The sequence below is a fragment of the Gopherus flavomarginatus genome, chromosome 1, assembly GCF_025201925.1.
Source record: "Gopherus flavomarginatus isolate rGopFla2 chromosome 1, rGopFla2.mat.asm, whole genome shotgun sequence".
NCBI classification, from domain to species: Eukaryota; Metazoa; Chordata; order Testudines; family Testudinidae; genus Gopherus; species Gopherus flavomarginatus.
Window position 1 is genome coordinate 50,661,155 of NC_066617.1, and position 22,494 is coordinate 50,683,648.

Consider the following 22,494-nt stretch of genomic DNA (forward strand, 5'->3'; position numbering starts at 1 on the left):
AGTAGCACTGTTCGGTTTTCTTGGCCATAGGGGCCAGAGAAGCGGGGGTCTGCCACAGATTTTTGGACGTGTCCACTACTGTTTTTATCAGTGGCAGAGCAACCCTGGATGGGCCGGAGGGAAAGAGGATGTCCACAGCAGGGTCCAATTCCTCCTCCACCTCCTTGGCCTGTATCCCCAGGCTTTGAGTGGCCCATCTCAGTAGCTGCTGGAGAATACGGTTGTTCTCGAGGATGAGAGGACCAGTAGCGGACCCTGCATGCTACCCTCAGCCCATTTGGGGTCCCTTGGCACATGGTACATGAGCTGCGGTGCAGGTGCTGATGGGGGATTTGGCATTGTGGCTGGTGCCGAGGCACCCAGGCCAACCCTATGGACTCTGCTAAGGGAAAATCTTCTGGCTGGCATGTACGTGGCACACACACACCTGGTTGGAATGGACATGAACAATCACTCAAAGAAGAGGTGTTCCTTCTCAGGAGGAAGCTGCGTTGAAGATGATGAAAGGAACATGTTTGAACATGCAGGATCTTCAGGTTGGTAAACTTTTTTATTTCATACTTCATAAGGACTGCCTATCTTCCTTCTGGACTATTCTTGAATTCTCATGTTTGAGCAAAACATATAGTTGTTACTCTATGCTACTATCATTTTAGATGCAGTTGTGATAAAATATAAATAGCAGTGAATACAATGAGTAATACTAAGTTATTATTACCATACTGCTAATTAAGTAATTGCATTGACTTATTTTGTTTAGGAGAAACTATCCTCAACATGCAGGATTCTGAAGACTATCCACCTTCAAGATCACCATCGTTTTCTATAGTTTCAGAGTTATCTGCCAATGATGGTATTTCAGTATGTCACATAGCCACAGTATATCACGTGTAGAAAAAAAAATCTCCATCATCCACAAATCATAGATAAGTTTGTGATAAGAACCAGCAGATTACAAAAACTGATGAAAAAAATGCCCGCTTTATTTATGCAACAAACTCTCCTTTCTGTATGATTGAGAACCCACACTTCAACAACATGGTTCAGTCATTAAGACAAGGATATAGTCCACCCAACAGAGCGGATATTGCAGGCAAATTGCTGCATAGAGTGTATGAAAGAGAAATTGAGCTATGTGCAAAAAGTCTAGAGGGTGAAATTGTTAACCTGAGTCTTAAGGGTGGAGCAATATCTACAATGATCCTGTTGTATGTGCTTGTGTGACAACAGAAGAAGGGAATATCTACCTTACAGAAACAATTGATACATCAGAAAATGCACACACAGCAGAATACTAACAAGAAGTAGCAGTAAAAGCTATAACAAACTGTGAAAAAAACTCAAATGTTTAGTATGCAGCTTGGTCACAGACAATGCTGCAAATGTATCCAAGATGAGAAGAAATTTAGAAGAGAGTCCCAAGCTAATAACATATGGTTGCACCTAGCCAAAGACTTCACTGCTCCAGAAATACAGTAATTCCTTGCTTAACGATGTCGTTATGTAGTTACGTTCCTAAAGAATGCTACTTTAAGCGAAACGATGTTAACTGAATCCAATTTCCCCATAAGAATTAATGTAAATGGGTGGGTGGGGGGTGGTGTTAGGTTCCAAGGAAATTTTTTTCCACCAGACAAAAGACTATAATCTATTATATATATATATTCATTCCCAGGGAATGCCTTACTGCTAAATGGTGAACTAGTACTCTGCTGTGCCCTCAAGGGTTAACACATTCTTGTTAATGTAGCCTCACACTTTACAAGGCAGCATGAATGGAGGAAGGGGAGACAGCATGGCAGAGAGAGACAGAGACACACACCATGTGAGAGAGAGACAGACACTCGCATTGCCCCTTTAAGTACGCTGACCCCACTCTAAGTACCTTGCCTTTTTAAGTAGATCAGAAGATTGAGACAGCAGCTGCTGCCAGCAAGCTCCCTCCATCCGCAGCCCTGTCATGTACCACCCCCGCTCTTTGGAGATGGGGGTACAGGGGTGGGGTGCAGGAGCTGGGGGGGAGCAGGACACCCTGACATTAGCACCCCTTTTTCCCCCCCACCCCTTGCACAGCAAGCAGGAAGCTCCCAGGAGCAGCTCCAAGGCAGACGGCAGGAGCTGCACAGGTCAGTGGGGGGAGGGACAGCTGAACTGTCCGGTAGTCGATAGCCTGCTGGGTGGCTGCTGCACAAGGAACTTAGGAGGATGCAGAGCTGATGGGGGGCTGCCGGTCCACTCTGGTTCCAAGCCCCCACTAGCTAGCTCCAATGCGCTGCTCTTTCTGCAAGCTGTGATCAAAGCAGGCGGCTGCCAAACAATGTTATAAGGGAGCATTGCGCAACTTTAAACAAGCGTATTCTCTAATTGATCAGCAATGTAACAACAAAAGAACGTCAACCGGGATGACTTTAAGTGAGTTGCTGTAAAGGCTAATGTTGTTGAAATTGCAAAATACTTCCGAAACAACCACTTTGCAACAGCTACTCTGAAAAAAGTGGGAGGAACCAAGCTAACTCTTCCACAAGACGTGCGATGGAACTCAGTAGTGGACTGTTTTGAGCACTATGTCAAGAACAGGCCAAATCTGATGATAGTTTGTGAACAAAATCAAGAAAAAAAAATAGATGGCACTGTCACAGCCAAAGTTCTCAACATTGGGCTTAAGGGAAATACTGAACACATGCTGAGTACCCTGAAGCCTATTTTTGTAGCTTTGAACAAAATGCAGGGAAATAGCAGTTTTATTGCTGATGCTGTTGACATTTGGAAGGAAATGAATGAGATCTTATAAAGAAATACGCAATGACAGAGTTAAATTACAAGCATTAAAATAACGAATGGGCCAAGCACTATCTCCAGCTCATTTTCTTGCAAATATTCTCAATACTTGGTACTAGGGTCAAACCTTAACTACTGAAGAAGAGGAGTTGGCTATGACATGGACATCCAGCAATCATCCCTCCGCAATGCCAACTATAGTAAACTTCAGACCTAAGGGTGAACCATTCAAGAAATATAATGTTTGCTGATTATGTTTTAACGAAAAAGTCACACCAGTGAACTGATGGAGGTCACTTAAGGACTTGGATTCAGAGACTGTTCAAGTGATAATCTCACTTTTAACAGCACTAGCTTCTTCTGACTGTGCAGAAAGAATATTTTCTTCCTCTGGACTAATTCATTCCAAATTGAGAAATTGTTTGGGACCTGAAAAAGCAGGAAAACTTGTTTTTCTTTTCTAGATACAAACAGGAAAATGAAGGTGAAGATGACTGAGTTAGCTGCAGAAGCTAATATTTTAAGTTTCTCATGTTAACCTGGTTGACAGTCACTTTGAAATATTAAAGAAAAAAATTATTCAACTATAGTAGTTAAAAACAAAAACAAACCTGATTTTAAAAACTTTAATGTTTAACTAAATTCAAAAATTCATATGCTTGTTTTGTTAAAATATTATAAGTTTGCTGTTGAAGAAAGAAATCCAGAATACACAATATTGTTTTAGTTAAATGAAACAACTTAAATGTCTGTCTGGTGATATTCTCCCCCTAATACAGCATGGCAAGAAAATCCTCCAAATATTAATCATTAATTAACCTGTTGAAGTGGAGATATTTATGAAGTCATTGGGAGGTGAATTATTTGCTTAAATTACTTTTGGTAAATGAAATAAGCAAACAATCACTCATTTTCTGATATAACTGTAAAATGAATCTGAAAAGTTTTCAAAATAAATCACTTTAAAAATGTATAGTGTGTACCTTCTAAAAATGAAATCTACATCTATCTCTGAGTTGTGAAGAATATGTATTAAGGTTATAACAACCAACAAGAATGCACTTTCATGTAGAAATCCATGATTAAATCGAGTCTTCCTTACCAGTGATTTAAATGATGATTTAAAAATCAATATGATTTAAAATCAAATCCACCCTATTGCAGAGCCATTGGCCATTATTTTTGAAAACTCGTGGTGACTGGGGGAGGTCCTGGATGACTGGAAAAAGGCAAATACAGTGCCTATCTTTAAAAAAAGGGAAGAAGGAGAAGGAGAAGGAACTACAAACCAGTCAGCCTCACTTCAGTCCCTGGAAAGATCACAGAGCAGGTCCTCAAGGAATCCATTTTCAAGCACTTGGAGGAGAGGAAGGTGATCAGGAACAGTGACCATGGGATCACAAAGGGCAAGTCATGCCTGACCAACCTGATTGCCTTCTATGAGGAGATAACTGGCTCTGTGGATATGCGGAAAGCAGTGGATGTGATATACCTTGGCTTTAGCAAAGCTTTTTACATGGTCTCCCACAGTATTCTTGCCAGCAAGTTAAAGAAGTATGGATTGGATGAAAGGACTATAAGGTGGATAGAAAGCTGGCTACATTGTCGGGCTCAGTGGGTAGTGACAATGGCTCGATGTTTAGTTGGTAGCTGGTATAAAGCCGAGTGCCCCAGGGGTTGGTCCTGGGGCCGGTTTTGTTCAGTTAAATGATCTGGATGATGGGATGGATTTGCACCCTCAGCAAGTTCGTGCGGGAAGAGGGAGATTCGCTGGAGAGTAGGGACAGGGTCCAGAGTGACCTAGACAAATTGGAGGATTGGGCCAAAAAAAATCTTATGAGGTTCAAGAAGGACAAGTGCAGAGTCCTGCGCTTAGGACAGAAGAATCCCATGCACCACTACAGGCTGGGGACCGACTGACTAAGTGGCAGTTCTGCAGAAGAGAACCTGGGGATTACAGTGGACAAGACGCTGAATATGAGTCAGCAGTGTGCCCTTGTTGCCAAGAAGGCTAATGGCATATTGGGCTGCATTAGTGGAAGCACTGCCAGCAGATCAAGGGAAGTGATTATTCCCCTCTGTTCGACACTGGTGAGGCCACACCTGGAGTACTGTGTCCAGTTCTGGGCCCCCCACTACAGAAAGGATGTGGACAAATTGGAGAAAGTCCAGCGGAGGGCAACAAAAATGGGGAGTGGGGCACATGACTTATGAGGAAAGGCTGAGGGAACAGGGCTTGTTTAGTCTGCAGAAAAGAAGAGTGAGAGGGGATTTGATAGCAGCCTTCAACTACCTGAAGAGGGGTTCCAAAGAGGATGGAGCTAGGCTGTTCTCAGTGATGGCAGATGACAGAACAAGGTGCAATGGTCTTAGGTTGCAGTGGAGGAGGCATAGGTTGGATATTAGGAAAAATTATTTCAGTAGGGGGGTGGTGAAGCACTGGAGTGGGTTACCTAGGGAGGTGGTGCTTGACAAAGCCCTGGTTGGGATGATTTAGTTGGTGTTGGTCCTGCTTTGAGCAGGGAGTTAGACTAAATGACCTCCTGAGGTCTCTTCCAACCCTATGATTCTAATCCTTGAGCTGGCAACAGCACTTACAGTGTGTATGCTTGGGAGTGGAGGCATGAGGAATGGAAATCAGCTTCTTTCTTATACTTTCCACCAGATCTACATGTTGCAGAAAGTGTTTTCCCTTCCCTTCTACTCTCAGGGGATAAAGGATGGGTTTATTAGCTCAAAACAAAATTAAAAATTCATGAAGGACAGGTTCAGTGCCTCTGCCAGCACCTTCCCCCTTCCTGGATGTGTGTGTTAGGATGGGGTGGAGGGAAAGATGGGGACTGAAGAAGCTGAGACAGCTGACCTTTTAATACAATTCTGGGCCACATTCTCATTTTTACCACATCCATTTTGTGCTGGCTCCTGGCACAGAGCAGACATGAAGCTGGCAGATTCAGCTGCCCAAGAAGAGTTCCATAGCATGCCCTCTCCTTCCCCTCACTAGCACAGGTTTGGTTTAACAGCCCTAAATCTCAGGGTCCTGGCCTTCAGTACAAAGGGCATACAGGTACTCCAAACCTCTTCCCCCTGTAGGCACAGAATTTTTATTTATTTATTTATTTGGGGTAGCAAAATCCTTTTAATAAAGGAGGGAAACAATACGACATTATGTTGGAGAAACACCACAAACAGGATTCATAACACAAGCCATGAGAAAAAGACCCATCCCCAAGCAAGTTTGGCAGTATCCTTTTCCCCTTAGGGTCTTAAGTCCAGCAACACAAAAAATCACCTAAAGTCCCAAAAGTCCAACACCCCAAAAGTCTCTTGAGTCCAGCAACCCATGAGTAAACTTGAGTGCAAGGTTAGACTATAAACAATGGTGTGACAGGCTGTGTGCTAGAGATAGTGTTTTCAGGCTAGTTGAGATAAATGTGAACACCCTGAACAGATAAGCTTGAACTGTAGATAAGGCAAGGACATAAGCAGTTATCACACAATCTGCCCAGTGTCCAAACCATTTAAATTCAAGAATAGATGTTCTGAGCTAAGAAAAATCTATATAAACAGTGCAGTGTGACAGGTGATTTGGTATTATGGTATCACCTTGTATGCAAATCCCATGTCTGGGCCTGGCCAATCTGGGCATAGAGCTGTTACGTGCCTAATTAAAGTAACATGAGTGACTAAAAGTTTTTGGATCCAAGAAAACAAGATGAAATGTTCTCCCAGAACTGGATGAGGTGTTCTGGGTAAGCCGAGTGGAAAAGGGTCTTGAAGAAAATCCTAAAGTTCCCCTTCTACTGGTATAGCCCCTTGGAGCCAGTGCAATTTAAAACCTCCTCAGGGCAGCTGCAAGATGTGCTTAAGGATCTGCCTTTTGGCCCCAGAATGAGAGAAGATATGAAATGTGGCTTAAATTACCATATTTCCCACCCTAGGCTGTACCAGGTGCTGAAGGGTTAGATGACCTGGAGGAAACTACTGGTCCAAATAGCTTTTTTGTGAACTTCACAGGCTATTCGTATCTTTTCATATTCACAGGGCATTGTGAATTCTCAGGGTATGTCTACACTATGGGATTATTCCGATTTTACATAAACCGGTTTTGTAAAACAGATTATATAAAGTCGAGTGCACGTAGCCACACTAAGCACATTAATTTGATAGTGTGCGTCCATGGTCCGAGGCTAGCGTCGATTTCTGGAGTGTTGCACTGTGGGTAGCTATCCCGTACCTATCCCATAGTTCCCCACAGTCTCCCCCGCCCCTTGGAACTCTGGGTTGAGAGCCCAGTGCCTGATGGGGCAAAAATCATTGTCGAGGGTGGTTCTGGGTACAGCCTCACTCCTCCCTTCGTGAAAGCAGCAGACAACCATTTTGCACCTTTTTTCCTAGGTGAACTGTGCAAACGCCATAGCACAGCAAGCATGGACCCTGCTCAGATCAATACCGCAATAGTGGACGTTGTAAACACCTCGCGCATTCTCGTGCAGTCTATGCTGAACCGGGACCTGCAAAGCCAGGCGAGGAGGCGGCGGCAGCTACGGCAGCGCGGCGACGAGAGTGATGAGGACATGGACATAGAATTCTCTCAAACCATGGGCCCCTGCGCTTTGGAAATCCTGTTGGTAATGGGGCAGGTTCTAGCCAATGAACGCCGATTTTGGGCCTGGGAAACAAGCACAGACTGGTGGGACCGCATAGTTTTGCACGTGTGGGACGATTCCCAGTGGCTGCGAAACTTTCGCATGCGTAAGGGCACTTTCATGGAACTTTGTGACTTGCTTTCCCCTGCCCTGAAATGCCATAATACCAAGATGAGAGCAGCCCTTACAGTGGAGAAATGAGTGGCAATAGCCCTCTGGAAGCTTGCAACGCCAGACAGCTACCGGTCAGTCGGGAATCAATTTGGAATGGGCAAATCTACTGTGGGGGCTGCTGTGATGCAAGTAGCCAAAGCAATCATTAAGCTGCTGCTATGAAAGGTTGTTACTCTGGGAAACGTGCAGGTCATAGTGGATGGCTTTGCTCCAATGGGATTCCCTAACTGTGGGGGGGGGGGGGGCGACAGATGGAACCCATATCCCTATCTTGGCGCCGGAGCACCAGGGCACCCAGTACGTAAACCGCAAGGGGTACTTTTCAATGGTGCTGCAAGCACTGGTGGATCACAAGGGACGTTTCACCAACATCCACGTGGGATGGCCAGGAAGGGTTCATGACGCTCGTGTCTTCAGAAGCACTGCTCTGTGTAAACTGCTGCAGCAAGGGAATTACTTCCCAGACCAGAAAATAACAGTTGGGGATGTTGAAATGCCTATAGTTATCCTGGGTGACCCAGCCTACCCCTTGATGCCATGGCTCATGAAGCCATACACAGGCAGCCTGGACAGTTGTCAGGAGCTGTTCAACAACAGGCTGAGCAAGTGCAGGATGGTGGTAGAATGTGCATTTGGCTGTTTAAGGGCGCGCTGGCGCACGTTACTGACTCGCTCAGACCTCAGCCAAACCAATGTCCTCTTTGTTATTGCTGCTTGCTGTGTGCTCCACAATCTCTGTGAGAGTAAGGGGGAGACCTTTATGGCAGAGTGGGAGGCTGAGGCAAATCACCTGGCAGCTGATTACGCGCAGCCAGACACCAGGACGATTAGAAGAGCACACCACGAAGCGGTGCGCATCAGAGAAGCTTTGAAAACAAGTTTCATCATGGGCCAGGGTACCGTGTGACTGCTGTGTTTGTTTCCCCTTCATGAACTCCCCCACCCTTGATTGACTCCTTCCTTGTAAGCAACCCACCCTCCTCCTTCGATTACAGCTTGCTTAAGGAAATAAAGTCACTATCGTTTAAAAATCATGCATTTATTATTAAAAAGTAATTATAAAAAGAGGCAGAGAACTGATAAGGTATCCCGGGTGTGGTTTGGGAGGAGGATAGGAGGGAAGGAAAAGGCTATTAAACACATTTCAATGTAATGACAGCCTTTTGGTTGGAATGTCCACGGGGGTGGAGTGGGCGGGTACACAAAGCCTTCCCCCACACGTTCTTACATGTCTGAGTGAGGAAGATATGGAACACGGTGAGTGGTGAGGGTGGTTACACAGGGGCTGCAGCGGCACTCTGTGACCCCGCTGCTCTTCCTGAAGATCCACCAGACGTCGGAGGATATTAGTTTGATTATGCAGCAGCTCCAGCGTTGCATCCCGCCACCGCTGATCTTCCTGCCGCCACCTCTCAGCTCGAGTGTCTCTCCTCTCCTCACGTTAGTCCCTCCTGTCCTCACGTTCACTGGCATCTTTCCTGTAATTTGATACCACGTCCTTCCACTCATTCAGATGAGCTCTTTCATTGCGGGTTACTTCCATGATTTTCGAGAACATTTCGTCTCGCGTCTTTTTTTTCCTCCACCTTATCTGAGATAGCCTTTGGGATGGAGTAGGGAGGCTTGAAAAATGTGCAGCTGCATGAGGGAGAGAAAAAAGGGAGAGAAGTATTTAAAAAGATATTTTACAGAACAATGGTTATACTCTTTCACAGTGAACAACACCATTTACCTTACATAGCACATGTGATTTCACTACAAAGGTCGCATTTTGCATCTTAATATTGAGTGCCTGCGGCTGTAGTGTTACAGATCTCACAGACGCAGGTACAGGCAGCAGAATTCAGCTTGCATGCAGCCATGGTAAACCATTGTCTTTCGGCTTCTCCAGCCTTCATATACACAGTGCCCTCTGATGCTTCTTCCCTGTTAACATGCAGCAACAGAAGCCAACCCCCCACCATCCAATTCTCTAGGATGATTGCTTTACCCCTCCCCCCACCGCATGGCTGGTATCATGGAAGATTACTGCTAATCAACCCCCTTCCCCCCTCCCCCACCGTGTGGTTGGTAGCTGGGAAGATTCCTGCTAGCCAAATGCAAAAAAGCTCAGCGCTATCCTTTCTCCCCTCCCCCTGCTTGGCTACGTGCAAGGAAGGATTTCTTTTAAGCAACAGCCCAGCAGGAAAATGACCATCTCTGTCCCTTTAATTAAATTCCTTAATTTCAACCAGGTTACCATGAACGATATCACTCTGCTGAGGATAAAAGAGCGAGATAAAGAACAGATGTTTCTTGAATGCCAGCAATCACTGGGACCATATGCAGCTATGCTTTGTTATGCAATGATACCCGATTACTTCCTACATGCATGGCGTGGTAAAGTGTCCTACCATGGTGGACGGAACAAGGCTGCCCTGCCCAGAAACCTTCTGCAAAGGGTTTTGGAGTACCTCCAGGAGTGCTTCATGGAGATGTCCCTGGAGGATTTCTGCTCCATCCCAGACATGTTAACAAAACTTTTCCATTAACTTTACTGGCCGCCAATGCATCCCAAGCTCTCATGGCAAATCAATCATTAAAAAACGCTTGCTTTTAAACCATGTTTTATATTTACAAAAGGTACACTCACCAGAGGTCGCTTCCATGGCTTCACTGTCTGGGTTAGTGGCTTGGGAGGGCAATTCCGTCTGGGTCACAAAAAGCTCCTGGCTGTTGGGGCTAATGGAGTGCTGCGTGCTTGCTGCAAGGTCGTCCTCCTCTTCCTCCTCCTCCTCCTCCCCCTCCGCAGAATCCTCAGCCATGGTTGAGATTACAACCCCCACCTCGGAATCCACGGACAGGGGTGGGGTAGTGGTGGCACAGCCCCCTAAAATTGCATGCAGCTCAGCATAGAAGCGGCATGTTTTGGCCCTGACCCGGACATTTCGTTTGCTGCTTTGATTTTCTGGTAGGCTTATCTGAGCTCCTTAACTTTCACTCTGCACTGCATGGAGTCCCTGGTGTGGCCTTTTTCCATCATAGCCTTGGAAATTTTTTCAAATATTTTCTCATTTCGTCTTTTGGAACGGAGTTCTGTTAGCACTGAATCCTCTCCCCATATAGTGATCAGATCCAGTACCTCCCGTGCGGTCCATGCTGGAGCCCTTTTTCGATTCTCAGGAGACTGCATTGCTACCTGTGCTGATGAGCTCTGTGTGGTCACCTGTGCTGATCAGAGCTCCATGCTGGCCAAACAGGAAATGAAATTCAAAAGTTTGCGGGGCTTTTCCTGTATACCTGGCCACTGCATCCGAGTTCAGACTGCTGTCCAGAGAGGTCACAGTGGTGCACTGTGGGATACCGCTCGGAGGCCAATACCGTCGATTTGCGGCCACACTAGCCCTAATCCGATATGGTAATACTGATTTTAGCGCTACTCCTCTCGTCGGGGAGGAGTACAGAAACCGATGTAAAGAGCCCTTTCTATTGATATAAAGGGCCTCATAGTGTGGACAGGTGCAGCGTTAAATCGGTTTAACGCTGCTAAAATCGGTTTAAACGCGTAGTGTAGACCAGGCCTCAGATTGCATTTCAAAAGGCAAGTCAGAACATTCCCTGCTGCTTGTAATAGGTTACATTTCATGACTCCAGTCTAACGCTCCCATCTAGTGGGAAAGTATGTGATCATACTGTAAGGGCTAGTCTACACTGGCAAGCCTCTACACTGGCAAGCCTCAGCAAAGCCTTAACGTGGCTTCTGTGGTCGTGGCAGAGCACTGGGAGAGCGGGATCCCTAAAACATAAATAGACAAACCTGCAGACCCCAACTAGAGCACCACATACCCCCCTCCTCCTAATTTCTCCTTTCCATTTGGCCCTGCTCCCTGAAGTGCTGATGGAGCAGGACAGAGCAGTGGTGCGTCTCCTTGGCTAGTTGCTGCCTGCTTGTGGAGTCAATGGCTGTGAGGCAACCCCTTCTGACAGCAGGGAAAGATCTTTCTACTGCAGTCATTTTGAAAATTTTAGTTGCATCCCTCCTCAACCCAGACAGGCTGGGTGGCCTGCTGGGGTGAGTTGGGGGTGGAGATGGCGCTACCTCCCCAAGTCCTGCCACCCGAGGCTGGAGCCCGAGTCTTGGCAGACTTCCTGAAACCAGCTCATGCCCAGAGGTGAAAGTAACCCGGTGCGGTCCAGTACGGCGTACCAGCAAGAGCCAGTACGCCGTGCTGGACCACATCGACTTCCATGGTGGGGATTGAAAGGGCTCTGAGAGCCCTTTAAATCCCAGCCACGGCTGAGATTTAAAGGGCTCAGAGCTCCCCGTGGCTGCAGGCAGCCCAGAGCCCTTTAAATCCTGGCTGCGGCTCTGGCAGCAGGGCTGGGGCCAGGATTTAAAGGGCTCCGGGCTTCCCTCAACGGCAGGAGCTCTGGGCCCTTTAAATCCCTGCTCCAGCCCCACAAAGCTTGGGGTTCCCCCTGGCAGCCAGAGTCCCGGGCCCTTTAATTTGCCCCTGGGCCCCGGGGGGGCTCCCAGCCACCTCTGCGGCTGGGAGCCCCTGGTTGATTTAAAGGCTCTGGGTCTCCCAACCACAGCTGGTTCGCCAGGGCCTTTAAATCTTGAGAGGCCACGCCTCTTCCAGATGAGGCCACGCCCCCCTCAGGACTCCGGCAGTACCGGTAAGTCCTGTAAATTACTTTCACCCTTGCTCATGTCCCCCATCCCTGGTTGAGAAGCAGTGCTGTAGAAGAGAACGCCGCTCAGTGTATAAAGTTTTTTCCCCCTTGCAGGGTTTTTTTTCCAAGTTTATAGAAGTCTGCATTTCAACACAATTTCCTTGCCTTCCAGGAGTGGCAAAATCCTGCAGTAATGAGTCTAGCATCAATTCACACCATACTTTAATTTGAACAGTAGATTCCATGCTGCCTTACTTTAACAGTTTTTAAGTCTTTATTTTACCTAGGGTTTTTAATGGTTCTCTCTTAAAAAGAAAAACCCTGACAGTGATAGTGGTTCAGACATGCCAAAACAAAAACAAAAACCCAAAACAATTAGCCTGATAACGCTAAACTGCTCTGAGAAAAATAAGTGTTGTGGACAATTCTGAAGTCTTAAGACTACAGTATTATACTCCACTGAGAAGAAGTGAGTGCATCCCTGCCACACAGAGTATTGTTATAGGCTATTTGCAGACACTACTACATTGACTTACACTTAGTTGTTATAACCTTGAAGCCTAGACAGTTTTTTTTTTAAAAGCTTAGACTTCCAAATAGTTCTGCAGCAATTCAAAAATAACCTGTAGTTACATGGCTTCACAATCATACCATACACGAGGCCCTATTTATGACATAGATCCTTTCACCTCTGTCTCCCAAGACATCCTGTGCTCTGGATAGAAAGAGGCTTATAGTTTCCAAACCTGGTCTGTTGCACACAAAGGAAATGGCCTGCCACAAATCTCAGTCTTGTTCTCCAGAAAGCCTATGGGGTCTTTCACACAAACATAAGGAGAATCCCCAGCAGCTCTTTGAAGCATGTTATATCGTTTTCAGGCCTGCCACTACAGCAGGGGTTTCCAAACTATGGTCATACCATCAGCAGCTGGGGTGGCTGCAATCCCTAGTATGTGGAGGATATCATTTTGCTCTTCACAATGTGACTTCTTATGTATGGTGCGCACAAGATCATGATGCATGGAGGATACCACTTTGCTCTACAAAATGGCATCCTCCACACAGTGTGAGCTTGCAAATACCACACATACAAGGTCATGTTGTGCAGAAGATGCCATTTTGTAGAGCAATATGGCATCCTCTATGTGGCATGACCTCACAGTATGGGCATCCAAGGTCATGCTGTGTGGAGGATGCTATTATGCTCTTCAAAAATGGTATCCTCCATGCTGTCTGGGGTCCTGGGAGGAATTAATTACAATGGGGTCACAGCAAAAAGTTTGGGAACCCTTGCACAAGAAACCAAGGGAAGCCAATTAAAACTGAAACACTGGAGAGCAGATTCAATTCCATCCAGTAGAGGGTAGTGCTACACTGGTATCATGTCAAATGTATTCAGACAGTAGAGCAGACAGATGTTAAAAACATCCAAGCAGAATAAAACAGAGTTGTTGGGTTCAGAGATCAAGTTTAAGCCTCCCAACCTTAACAGCAACTCAGACTGCAATCCTCACCACTCCTGTTGCCCACATTCTCTTGTCTCAGTGAAAAGATAACTAGTAGATTCAAGGTTAACATAAATGAAAAGCTGATTGGGTTAAGGTTTTGTCCATTTGTGGTTACATCCTATTTAAAATAAGAGCATTTTTACTTCAAACTAGTATGATCAACTGAATGGATTTTCAGGTGTGTTTCTTCCTCTTGACTGATGAGCTGCTGCGACACATACTCAGAGGTCTGCATTTCCTTTATCATTAAAACCTGGACTTTTTCTTTTCCTTCAGTACCCATTTATGCAACATGATTCACTTTACAGACTACTTGCTTCACTTTTAAGAAGATTCAAGAGAGGAAGGATGGGTCAGCAGTTAGGGGCAATATACTGAAATAGTTACACAGGTAAAAGCCCTAGTTTGGATCCAGAATCCAGCAGACTGAGTTTAATCTCTGCTGCAGTAGAATGTCTAAATAGAGTGGATGTGTCCGAGACCTTGTCTACCCTAGAGACCCACCCAGTGATATATGTATAAAAGCTATGTTAGCATAAGCACTTATTTCAGTTCAAGAAGCAGACTAAACTATATTGATGCAAGACCGGTATTCTGCATCCAAACTAGGGCTTTTACCAGTGTAACTATTTCAGTTAAGAAAAATCCACATTCCTAACCGACAATGTTATACTAGTAAAATTTAAGTGTAGTCAGGCTTTAGTAGAACCCAGACTCCGGTTTCTGGGCGCAGGTGGTGGAAATGACATATGGGAGAAGTGGAAGTTTTTTTTGCTGAGCAGGAGAACTACAGAATAATAATGCTATACAAAGCCTCAAAGCACTAACAAGCCACTATCTGTTTATTACAGAGAAGATAAAGGCAATAGCCAAATCTTGGATTCAGGAACAGCATACCAGCAAAGTTCAAAAAATATTTCAAATAAATTACATGAACATGGCAAAAGTTAAGCTAGCAATTGTATAATACTACACAAACATTAACTCAATTTCAACGTAAATTAATATTTTAACTACTGCTGATTTCAGACAAATGCTTATGTATTTTGTTGGAAGCAGGGGCACAACACATTTTGTTATTAAAACAAAGTTTTTTGGTTTTTTTCCCCCATTTCTCTCATTGTATAAGATAAAGGAATGGAGTTCCTATTTATGGCCTTGATTCAGCAGAATTCTTAAGCACGAACCTAATTTTTAAACACAAAAGTAATCCCATAGTCCCTGTTGAAGACCACTCACATGCCTGAAGCTAGGCACTAGAGCGGAGTGAATTCTTTCAGACAAAATTCCTTTCTTCCCCAGTTCAAAAATTCAGGTTAAGCAAAACATTTCATGAGTTTGTGCTGAATTTACCAAAAATTGTTCCAACTGCCTCCTGAAACATTTTATTTAAGACTTTTTTTAAAAAGTTTTGATTTTTCCATTCAAAAAGGCTTTCATTTCAAAATTTACTTCAAATTTTTTACAAAGCTAAAAAAAATTTGGTTTTAAAGAACAGCCAGCAAGAAAAATAAAAATAAAAAGCTATTATTTGTACAGCTCTACAAGGCGCAGCTCCAGTACCTGCCAAATTGTTGCCCTCATCCAGTAAACACTTGAGCATATGCTTTAACAATAAAGCATTTGAACAGTTTCATTGAAGACAACAACATTACTGTACTTATACCCAAGATGTTAAGTATGTGCATGAGCGTTTGTAGGATTAAGGCCTTGTCTACACCACAAAGTTGCAGCGCTGGTGAGGGGGTTACAGCGCTGCAACTTAGGAGGTGTACACATCTGCAGGGCATTACCAGCGCTGCAACTCCTTGTTTGCAGCGCTGGCCGTACACCCGGTCGAACCTCGGGTGTAGAGGATCCAGCGCTGGTGATGCAGCGCTGGTCATCAGGTGTAGACACTCACCAGCGTTTTTCTTGACCTCCGTGGAATAAGCAGGTATCCCAGCATACCTGAGGAAGCCTCTCTGGTAATCAAGCAGGTCTCCTTCCCCGCGGTGTGCTCTCGCGTTCCCCGACCCCCCCTCCAAGCAGGTCTCCTTCCCCGCGGTGTGCTCTCGCGTTCCCCGAACCCCCCTGCAAACCGCGGGGAAGGAGACCTGCTTGCAGGGGGGTTCGGGGAACGCGAGAGCAAACCGCGGGGAAGGAGACCTGCTTGCGGGGGGGTTCGGGGAACACCGGAGCACACCGTGGGGAAGGAGGCCTGCTTGCGGGGGGTTCGGGGAACACCGGAGCAAACCGCGGGGAAGGAGACCTGCTTGCGGGGGGGTTCGGGGAACACCGGAGCAAACCGCCGGGAAGGAGACCTGCTTGCAGGGGGGTTCGGGGAACGCGAGAGCACACCGCGGGGAAGGAGACCTGCTTGCAGGGGGGTTCGGGGAACGCGAGAGCACACCGCGGGGAAGGAGACCTGCTTGCAGGGGGGTTCGGGGAACGCGAGAGCAAACCGCGGGGAAGGAGCCCTGCTTGCGGGGGGGTTCGGGGAACACCGGAGCAAACCGCCGGGAAGGAGACCTGCTTGCAGGGGGGTTCGGGGAACGCGAGAGCACACCGCGGGGAAGGAGACCTGCTTGCGGGGGGGTTCGGGGAACGCGAGAGCACACCGCGGGGAAGGAGACCTGCTTGCGGGGGGGTTCGGGGAATGCGAGAGCAAACCGCGGGGAAGGAGACCTGCTTGCGGGGGGGTTCGGGGAACACCGGAGCAAACCGCGGGGAAGGAGACCTGCTTGCAGGGGAGTTTGGGGAACGCGAGAGCACACCGCGGGGAACCTGCTTCCCCGCGGTTTGCTCTCGCGTTCCCCGGACCCCCCTGCAAGCAGGTCTCCTTCCCCGCGGTTTGCTCTCGCGTTCCCCGAACGCCCCTGCAAGCCGCCCAACAGCGCTGCAGTGTGGCCACATCTAACACCACTTGTAGCGCTGGTTGCTGTAAGTGTGGCCACTCTGCAGCGCTGGCCCTATATAGCTGTACTAATACAGCTGTAACAACCAGCGCTGCAAAATTGTAGATGTAGACATACCCTAAGCCTTATATTTTAGCCAAGTCACACTTGTACTCACCTCCAGAAGTGTAGTTCAAATCCTTCACATTTATCCTTGCATTTTAAGCACGGGGCACCAAATCCTTGTTCATGACCTAAGCCCATCTGTTTAAAAGTAAAGTGAAAGCTTTTATGAAACTTAAAATTGTTTTTTAAAGAGACTATATTTTGTATCTCTGTTTCCATTATTTTTCCCTTACATTTTATGATCAAGATCTTAAGTGTCAAAGAAAAGAAGTTTGAATAATCAAATGACAACTTATGGAGGATGACATTTTAGTCATTGAACCAAGAAAAGAGCCATAAAAGCTATTCCATCTAGTTTTGACAGGTAAATACAGAAAACATTTAAACTGTACATATGTTCAAATGACGGATATAAACTACAGTCAAGAACTCCCTCAAGACATTTATATGCATTAACTTCAGTCAGAGGTCAAGAATAAAAGAATACAAACATCACGAGGATAATGCAGGATATTGCTTAGATGTTATTAGCCACTGAATAGCTAAAAGTGTGGCATATCCCATCCTCAGTAGTGTTGTAGTTAGTGTAGCATATTCTGTTCTCAGTCATTACCATTGGCCCACCTCTCTCTGACACAACAGAAACAGAATATATCTAGGGAAGGGCAATGAGAGTAAACAGTAGGGGAATGCTTTCATATATGGAGAAAATAGAAGTGGCTTGTCTTTAATTTGGAATGCAGAAGAACAGAAGAGAGTATAATAAGCGGTATGATAAAGGCCAACAATTGTGTGATATTTGCTATTCACATAATACAGCAAAATAGCAGTGAAATTAGAAAGTTGAATAATTTTTCAGCCATCAAAAAAGGTTAAAGGGTGTATTAGAGTAATTCATGGAATCACCAACATAGATTACTGCTAAGGAGTTTAAGATTCCAAAAAATGACTAGACACTTGAAAGAACAGAATTTTTATTTACATTAGCTAGAACGACAATGACCATCAATCCTTATTGTCATACAGTGCAAAAAATGCTCCTTCTCTACCCACTAGAATGCATGTGTACACACACCATTCTTCAGATTGCTAGCAGCATATTTGATGCAGGAAGAAAGGAAGCAGTGGTGTCAAATACCACTATATCAGATTAGACTAAATTATTGGTTAACTGTAACATGGTAATTCTTTTGCCTCAAATAAGGAAGCAAAGCAAAGCAAATCTTTTTATAGTTTAGTCCAGGGTTTCTCAAACTTCATTGCACTGTGACCCCCTTCTGACAACAAAAATAACTACATGACCCCAGCAAAGGGGGGGACCGAAGCTTGAGCCCAGTTGCCCTAGGTGATTGGGCCAAAGCCCAAGCCCCAATGTCCTGGGCAGGGGGGCCAAAGCTGAAGCCCAAGGGCTTCAGCCCCAGGAAGGGGGCCTGTAACCTGGGCCCTGCCACCCAGGGCCGAAGCCCTTAAGCTTTGAAGCCCTGGGCGGTGGGGTTCTGGCTCCGGCTTTGGTCCTGGGTGACTGGGCTCGGATTTTGGCTTTGGCCCCAGCAAGTATGAGCCAGCCCTGGCAACCCCATTAAAATAGGGTCATGGCCCACAGTTTGAGAACTGCCTGTTTAGTCAATGGTTCAAATTAATTACTCAGCAGCTTATGTTGCAGTGTGCCATCTTAGACAGAGCTAGTCATTCTTACTGCATTATTTGTGATATGAGTAACATATCTGGAATTAAGAAATCTGCACTTATGTCAGACTGATGAACAAGCCTTCCAAGAGGGAGCTAAATAAACTAATGTCACAGGAAATGCCATTTCTGGCAGCTGAAAGATTAATCAAATGTCTATTAGTGGCACCTTATTACTCTTGAACTCTTCTGATCTGTGGTCTTTGAGCTTTTCCCATGCAGCCATAGTATGGGAAAGGACAAAATATGCCATTTCCCACTAGCTACTGCCCCACAACTTAACATTCCTATGCAAAGCTCTGAAGCTATTTCATCTACTTTTCCCAAAAGCCTAGCATTTCAAAGGTGCATCCTTTAGATCAGGCCTGCACAACTTGTAAAGCGGCGAGGCCCACATTACTCCAAAGAAAACAGCTGAGGGCCGAAACCCCCCGGCCCCGCGGAAACCTCCACCCCCTCCGCAGGACCTCCCAGCCCAGTGGAAACACCCCGCACTCCTAGGCCCAGCAGAAACACCCTGCCCACCCACGACCTCCCGGCCCTGCAGAAACAAACCCTCCTTCCCCAGTGCCACCCCACCAAAACAGCTGTGGGCCAAAAAGGAAGGTTGGGGATGGGGAGGTGATACTTGATTTTAAATCAACCAGGGGCTCCCAGCTGAAGATTTAAAGGGCCCAGAGCTACTGCTGCTGAGGGGAGCCAGAGTCCTTTAAATCCCAGCCCCAGCCTCATCCGCTGGAGCCGCCGCCGAGATTCAAAGGGCTCTGGGCTGCCCGTGGCGGTGGGGAGCCCTGAGCCCTTTAAATCTCAGCTGCAGCCGGGAATCTCTGCGCGCAGCCCAGAGCCCTTTGAATCCGGGCCGCGACAGGGATTAAAGGGCTCTGGGCTCCCTGCCGCTGCAGACAGCCCAGAGCCCTTTGATTCCAGGCCGCGGCTGGCAGGGCCGGCTTAAGGAAATGCAGGGCCTACTTCGAACATTGTCAGCGGGGCCCCGGCAGGGATGACTGAAAAAGTAAAAAAAAAAGCCTTTCATTTCTTAGCAACTGGTTCCCGATAAAAAGTTCTGCCACAGTATGTATTTTTTGTACCAATAGGGTTACCATACGTCCGTATTTTCCTCCCGGATGGCAATTTAAGAACCAAAAAGCCTGACATGTCCGGGAAAATACAAATGTATGTTAACCCTACCTAAATTTCTTTTTTAAAAAGATGGGTCTGAACTAGAAATGAGCTCCGCCACTCCCTGACGGTGTGCTAGGGTGCACATGTGTGGGTCCCAGCTGCTCCCTGCCCACCTCATTGAAGCAGGTGTGCAGGGTTACTTCCCTGGGAACTGCAGGGCACCAGTGGACATGGGGCTGGCTGGAGGTGGAGATGGAGGGGGCTGGAGGTAGGGTCTGGCTGCAGGCTGGGCAAGGGGTGTGGGGCAGGCTGGAGACGGGGTGTGGGTTGGGCTGACTGGCTTCAGGCAGGGCCACAGGAGTGTGCGTCATGGCTTGGCAGGGCTGGAGACAAAGGAGTGCGGCAAGGGTTGGCTGGAGACAGGGAAGGGGGTGCAGGGCTGGAGGCAAGGCAGGGGGTGCAGGGCTGGCTGCAGACAGGAACTGGTGCAGGCAGGGCAGGAGGTGCAGGGCTGGTGCGGGAAGGGAGCGCAGCAGGAGTTGCAGCAGGGGTTGGCTGCGGGCAGCTGGTGCAGATACAGGGGGTACAGCCCATCCTGTATGGTGAGTGCCACCTCCTCCTGCCTCCTCCACCAGGGTAGGAGCAGCAGCCTGGGGCTCAGGGGCTATTTAAAGGGCCTGGGGCTCCTCTGCCCCAGCCCTGTAAATAGCTGCGGGAGCCCTGGTGAAGTGGTGGGGCTCCGGGGGCTATTTAAAGGACCGGGGCAGAAGAGGCAGCTGGAGACCCTCCCCCCGCTACCCCAGGGCTCTGGGGGCTATTTAAAGAGCTCGAGGCTCCCCTTCTTCTACCGCCCCAGCCCTTTAAATAGCCACAGGAACACTGGGGAAGTGGTGGGGCTCCAGTGGCTATTTAAAGGGTTGGGGCGGTAGAAGCGACGGGAACTCCGGACTTTTTAAATAACCCCCAGAGCCCCACAGCCCTACCCCAGGGCTCCAGCAGTGGTGCTCTGGTGGCAATTTAAAGGGCCTGGGGCTCCAGCCCCTGCTTGGAGCCACAGGCCTTTTAAATTGTCCCCTGGGGAAGCTGGGCCATCCCAGTACAGCGTACTCGCTTTTGTCAGTACACCGTACTGGGGTTGGGCGTGGGACCCTCTTAGGGGCGGGCTGATTCAGGGGAATTGGTTGAATTGGCCTAAAGCCAGCCCTGGCAGCTGGGATTTAAAGGGCTCTGGGCTCCCCGCAGCCGTGGGCAGCCCAGAGCCCTATGAATCCCTGCCGCGGCTGAGATTTAAAGAGCTCTGAGCTCCCCGCCACTGCGGGCAGCTCAGAACCTTCTGAATCCCGCCGCAGGCCGCACAGTGAGCCTCCGCGGACCGTGTATGTTGTGCAGGCCTGCTTTAGATCATGACTGCATCTTCATCACCTGAAGATTCAAGATCCTAGTTTGCACTGTCAGGTACCTCTCAATGGATGTGCTAACCTGAACCCAGCTCAGCAAATGTTTAGAAGATGATGGATTTAGAGACAAGGCTTCTCTCAACCGTATTCTACTCTATTAAATAGAAGTGTGACAAATAAACATCAAGCTCACTTGGCTAAAACAGGTCCCAGGAGGGGGCCTTCCAACTAGGGTTCAGGGATAAGACATGCTGATGGGAAACTCACTGATCATTTAATTGGCAAATCCTAGCCCATCTGATGGGGAGGTAAGGTGACTTGCTTAAGTTTAAATGGATTTCGCAAGCCAACCTGAGGGCAGAGAGAGGTTTGGAAATACATGGCTTGGGACTACTGAAGTTCTCCAAAAGCAAGAGGATTTAAAAGCCACTTAAAATAAACCGTGAAGAGTTTCATGAATATTTGATAATCTCCCTCCCAATTCTTCTCAGTCCTAACTCAAACTGCCTGCAGAGAATGCAAACTAATGCTAAGCAAGGTCACTTTCCCTGTATGTTACAATAGGCAAAATCTATTCTTCCTTTAAAACAGAATGCCAATAAACATTATTTACCTTCATATTAGAAGCTTTTAGAGGATATCTAGTATCACTTACTTGCATGTCATTTTTCTTTACATAGTACACTGAAAAAAAGCCTTAATATTGCAGGCATTAGCAAGAGATGTATCTGAAAAATATGCGAGAAAGATTTTCTTATTGAAGATTGCCCGGTCTGGGAGGAAAAGAATTTAGGATTTAAGATCATCCCTGTTTCCTGCCCAGCTCAATGACCCGATAAATGAACAAACCATTCGTTATAGAGCCATGATTATCTCCATTTTATCTTGACCAACTAATCATGATTATCTGTGGTTAATTTATTTTAGTGCTAGTTTAACATGTCCAACCAAACAGAACCCAACAAGCATGATTGCACAACACCCCACATCTACTATCACCCATCATAGATGAAAGACACAAAGTCAATGAAGGAAAAACCCAGTTTTAAACAAGGATCAAGAGCAGTAGTGGGCAACCTGTGGCCGGCCAGAGTAATCTGCTGGCGGGCCAGACGGTTGTTTACATGTACACGGCCGCCTGCAGCTACCAGTGGCCTCAGTTCACAGTTCCTGGCCAACGGGAGCTGCGGGAAGTGGCAGCTAGCACGTCCCTGCGTCCCACGCTGCTTCCCACAGCTTCCATTGGCCGGGAACTGCGAACCGCAGCCACAAGGAGCTGTGGGTGCCTGTGCAAATGTAAACAAACTGTCTGGCGACCCACCAGCAAATTACCCACCACTGATCAAGAGAGCCATTTAACTTAAAGACCCAAAGTCCACCTCATTACTGGGTGCCTACACTATTTCACAAAACCTCTGCTGTATTATGCACTTGTTTTATGCAAAATAAGATTATGGTTGACAAAACCTATCAAAGAATACAATCAGAAGTTTGGTTGATAAAGGAAACTGTGTGGATTTAA

The 22,494-nt window shown here is 46.9% G+C and overlaps 1 protein-coding gene across 3 annotated transcripts in view; it reads right to left on the bottom strand.

Moving 5' to 3' along the window:
* Positions 1–22,494, bottom strand: part of TES (testin LIM domain protein) — a 53,672-nt gene that overhangs the window by 12,141 nt on the left and 19,037 nt on the right. For all 3 annotated transcript variants that reach the window (XM_050936279.1, XM_050936278.1, XM_050936281.1), the window contains exon 2: positions 16,820–16,905. In XM_050936279.1, the coding sequence (XP_050792236.1) occupies positions 16,820–16,905 (86 nt within the window). The remainder of the gene's footprint in view (positions 1–16,819; positions 16,906–22,494) is intronic.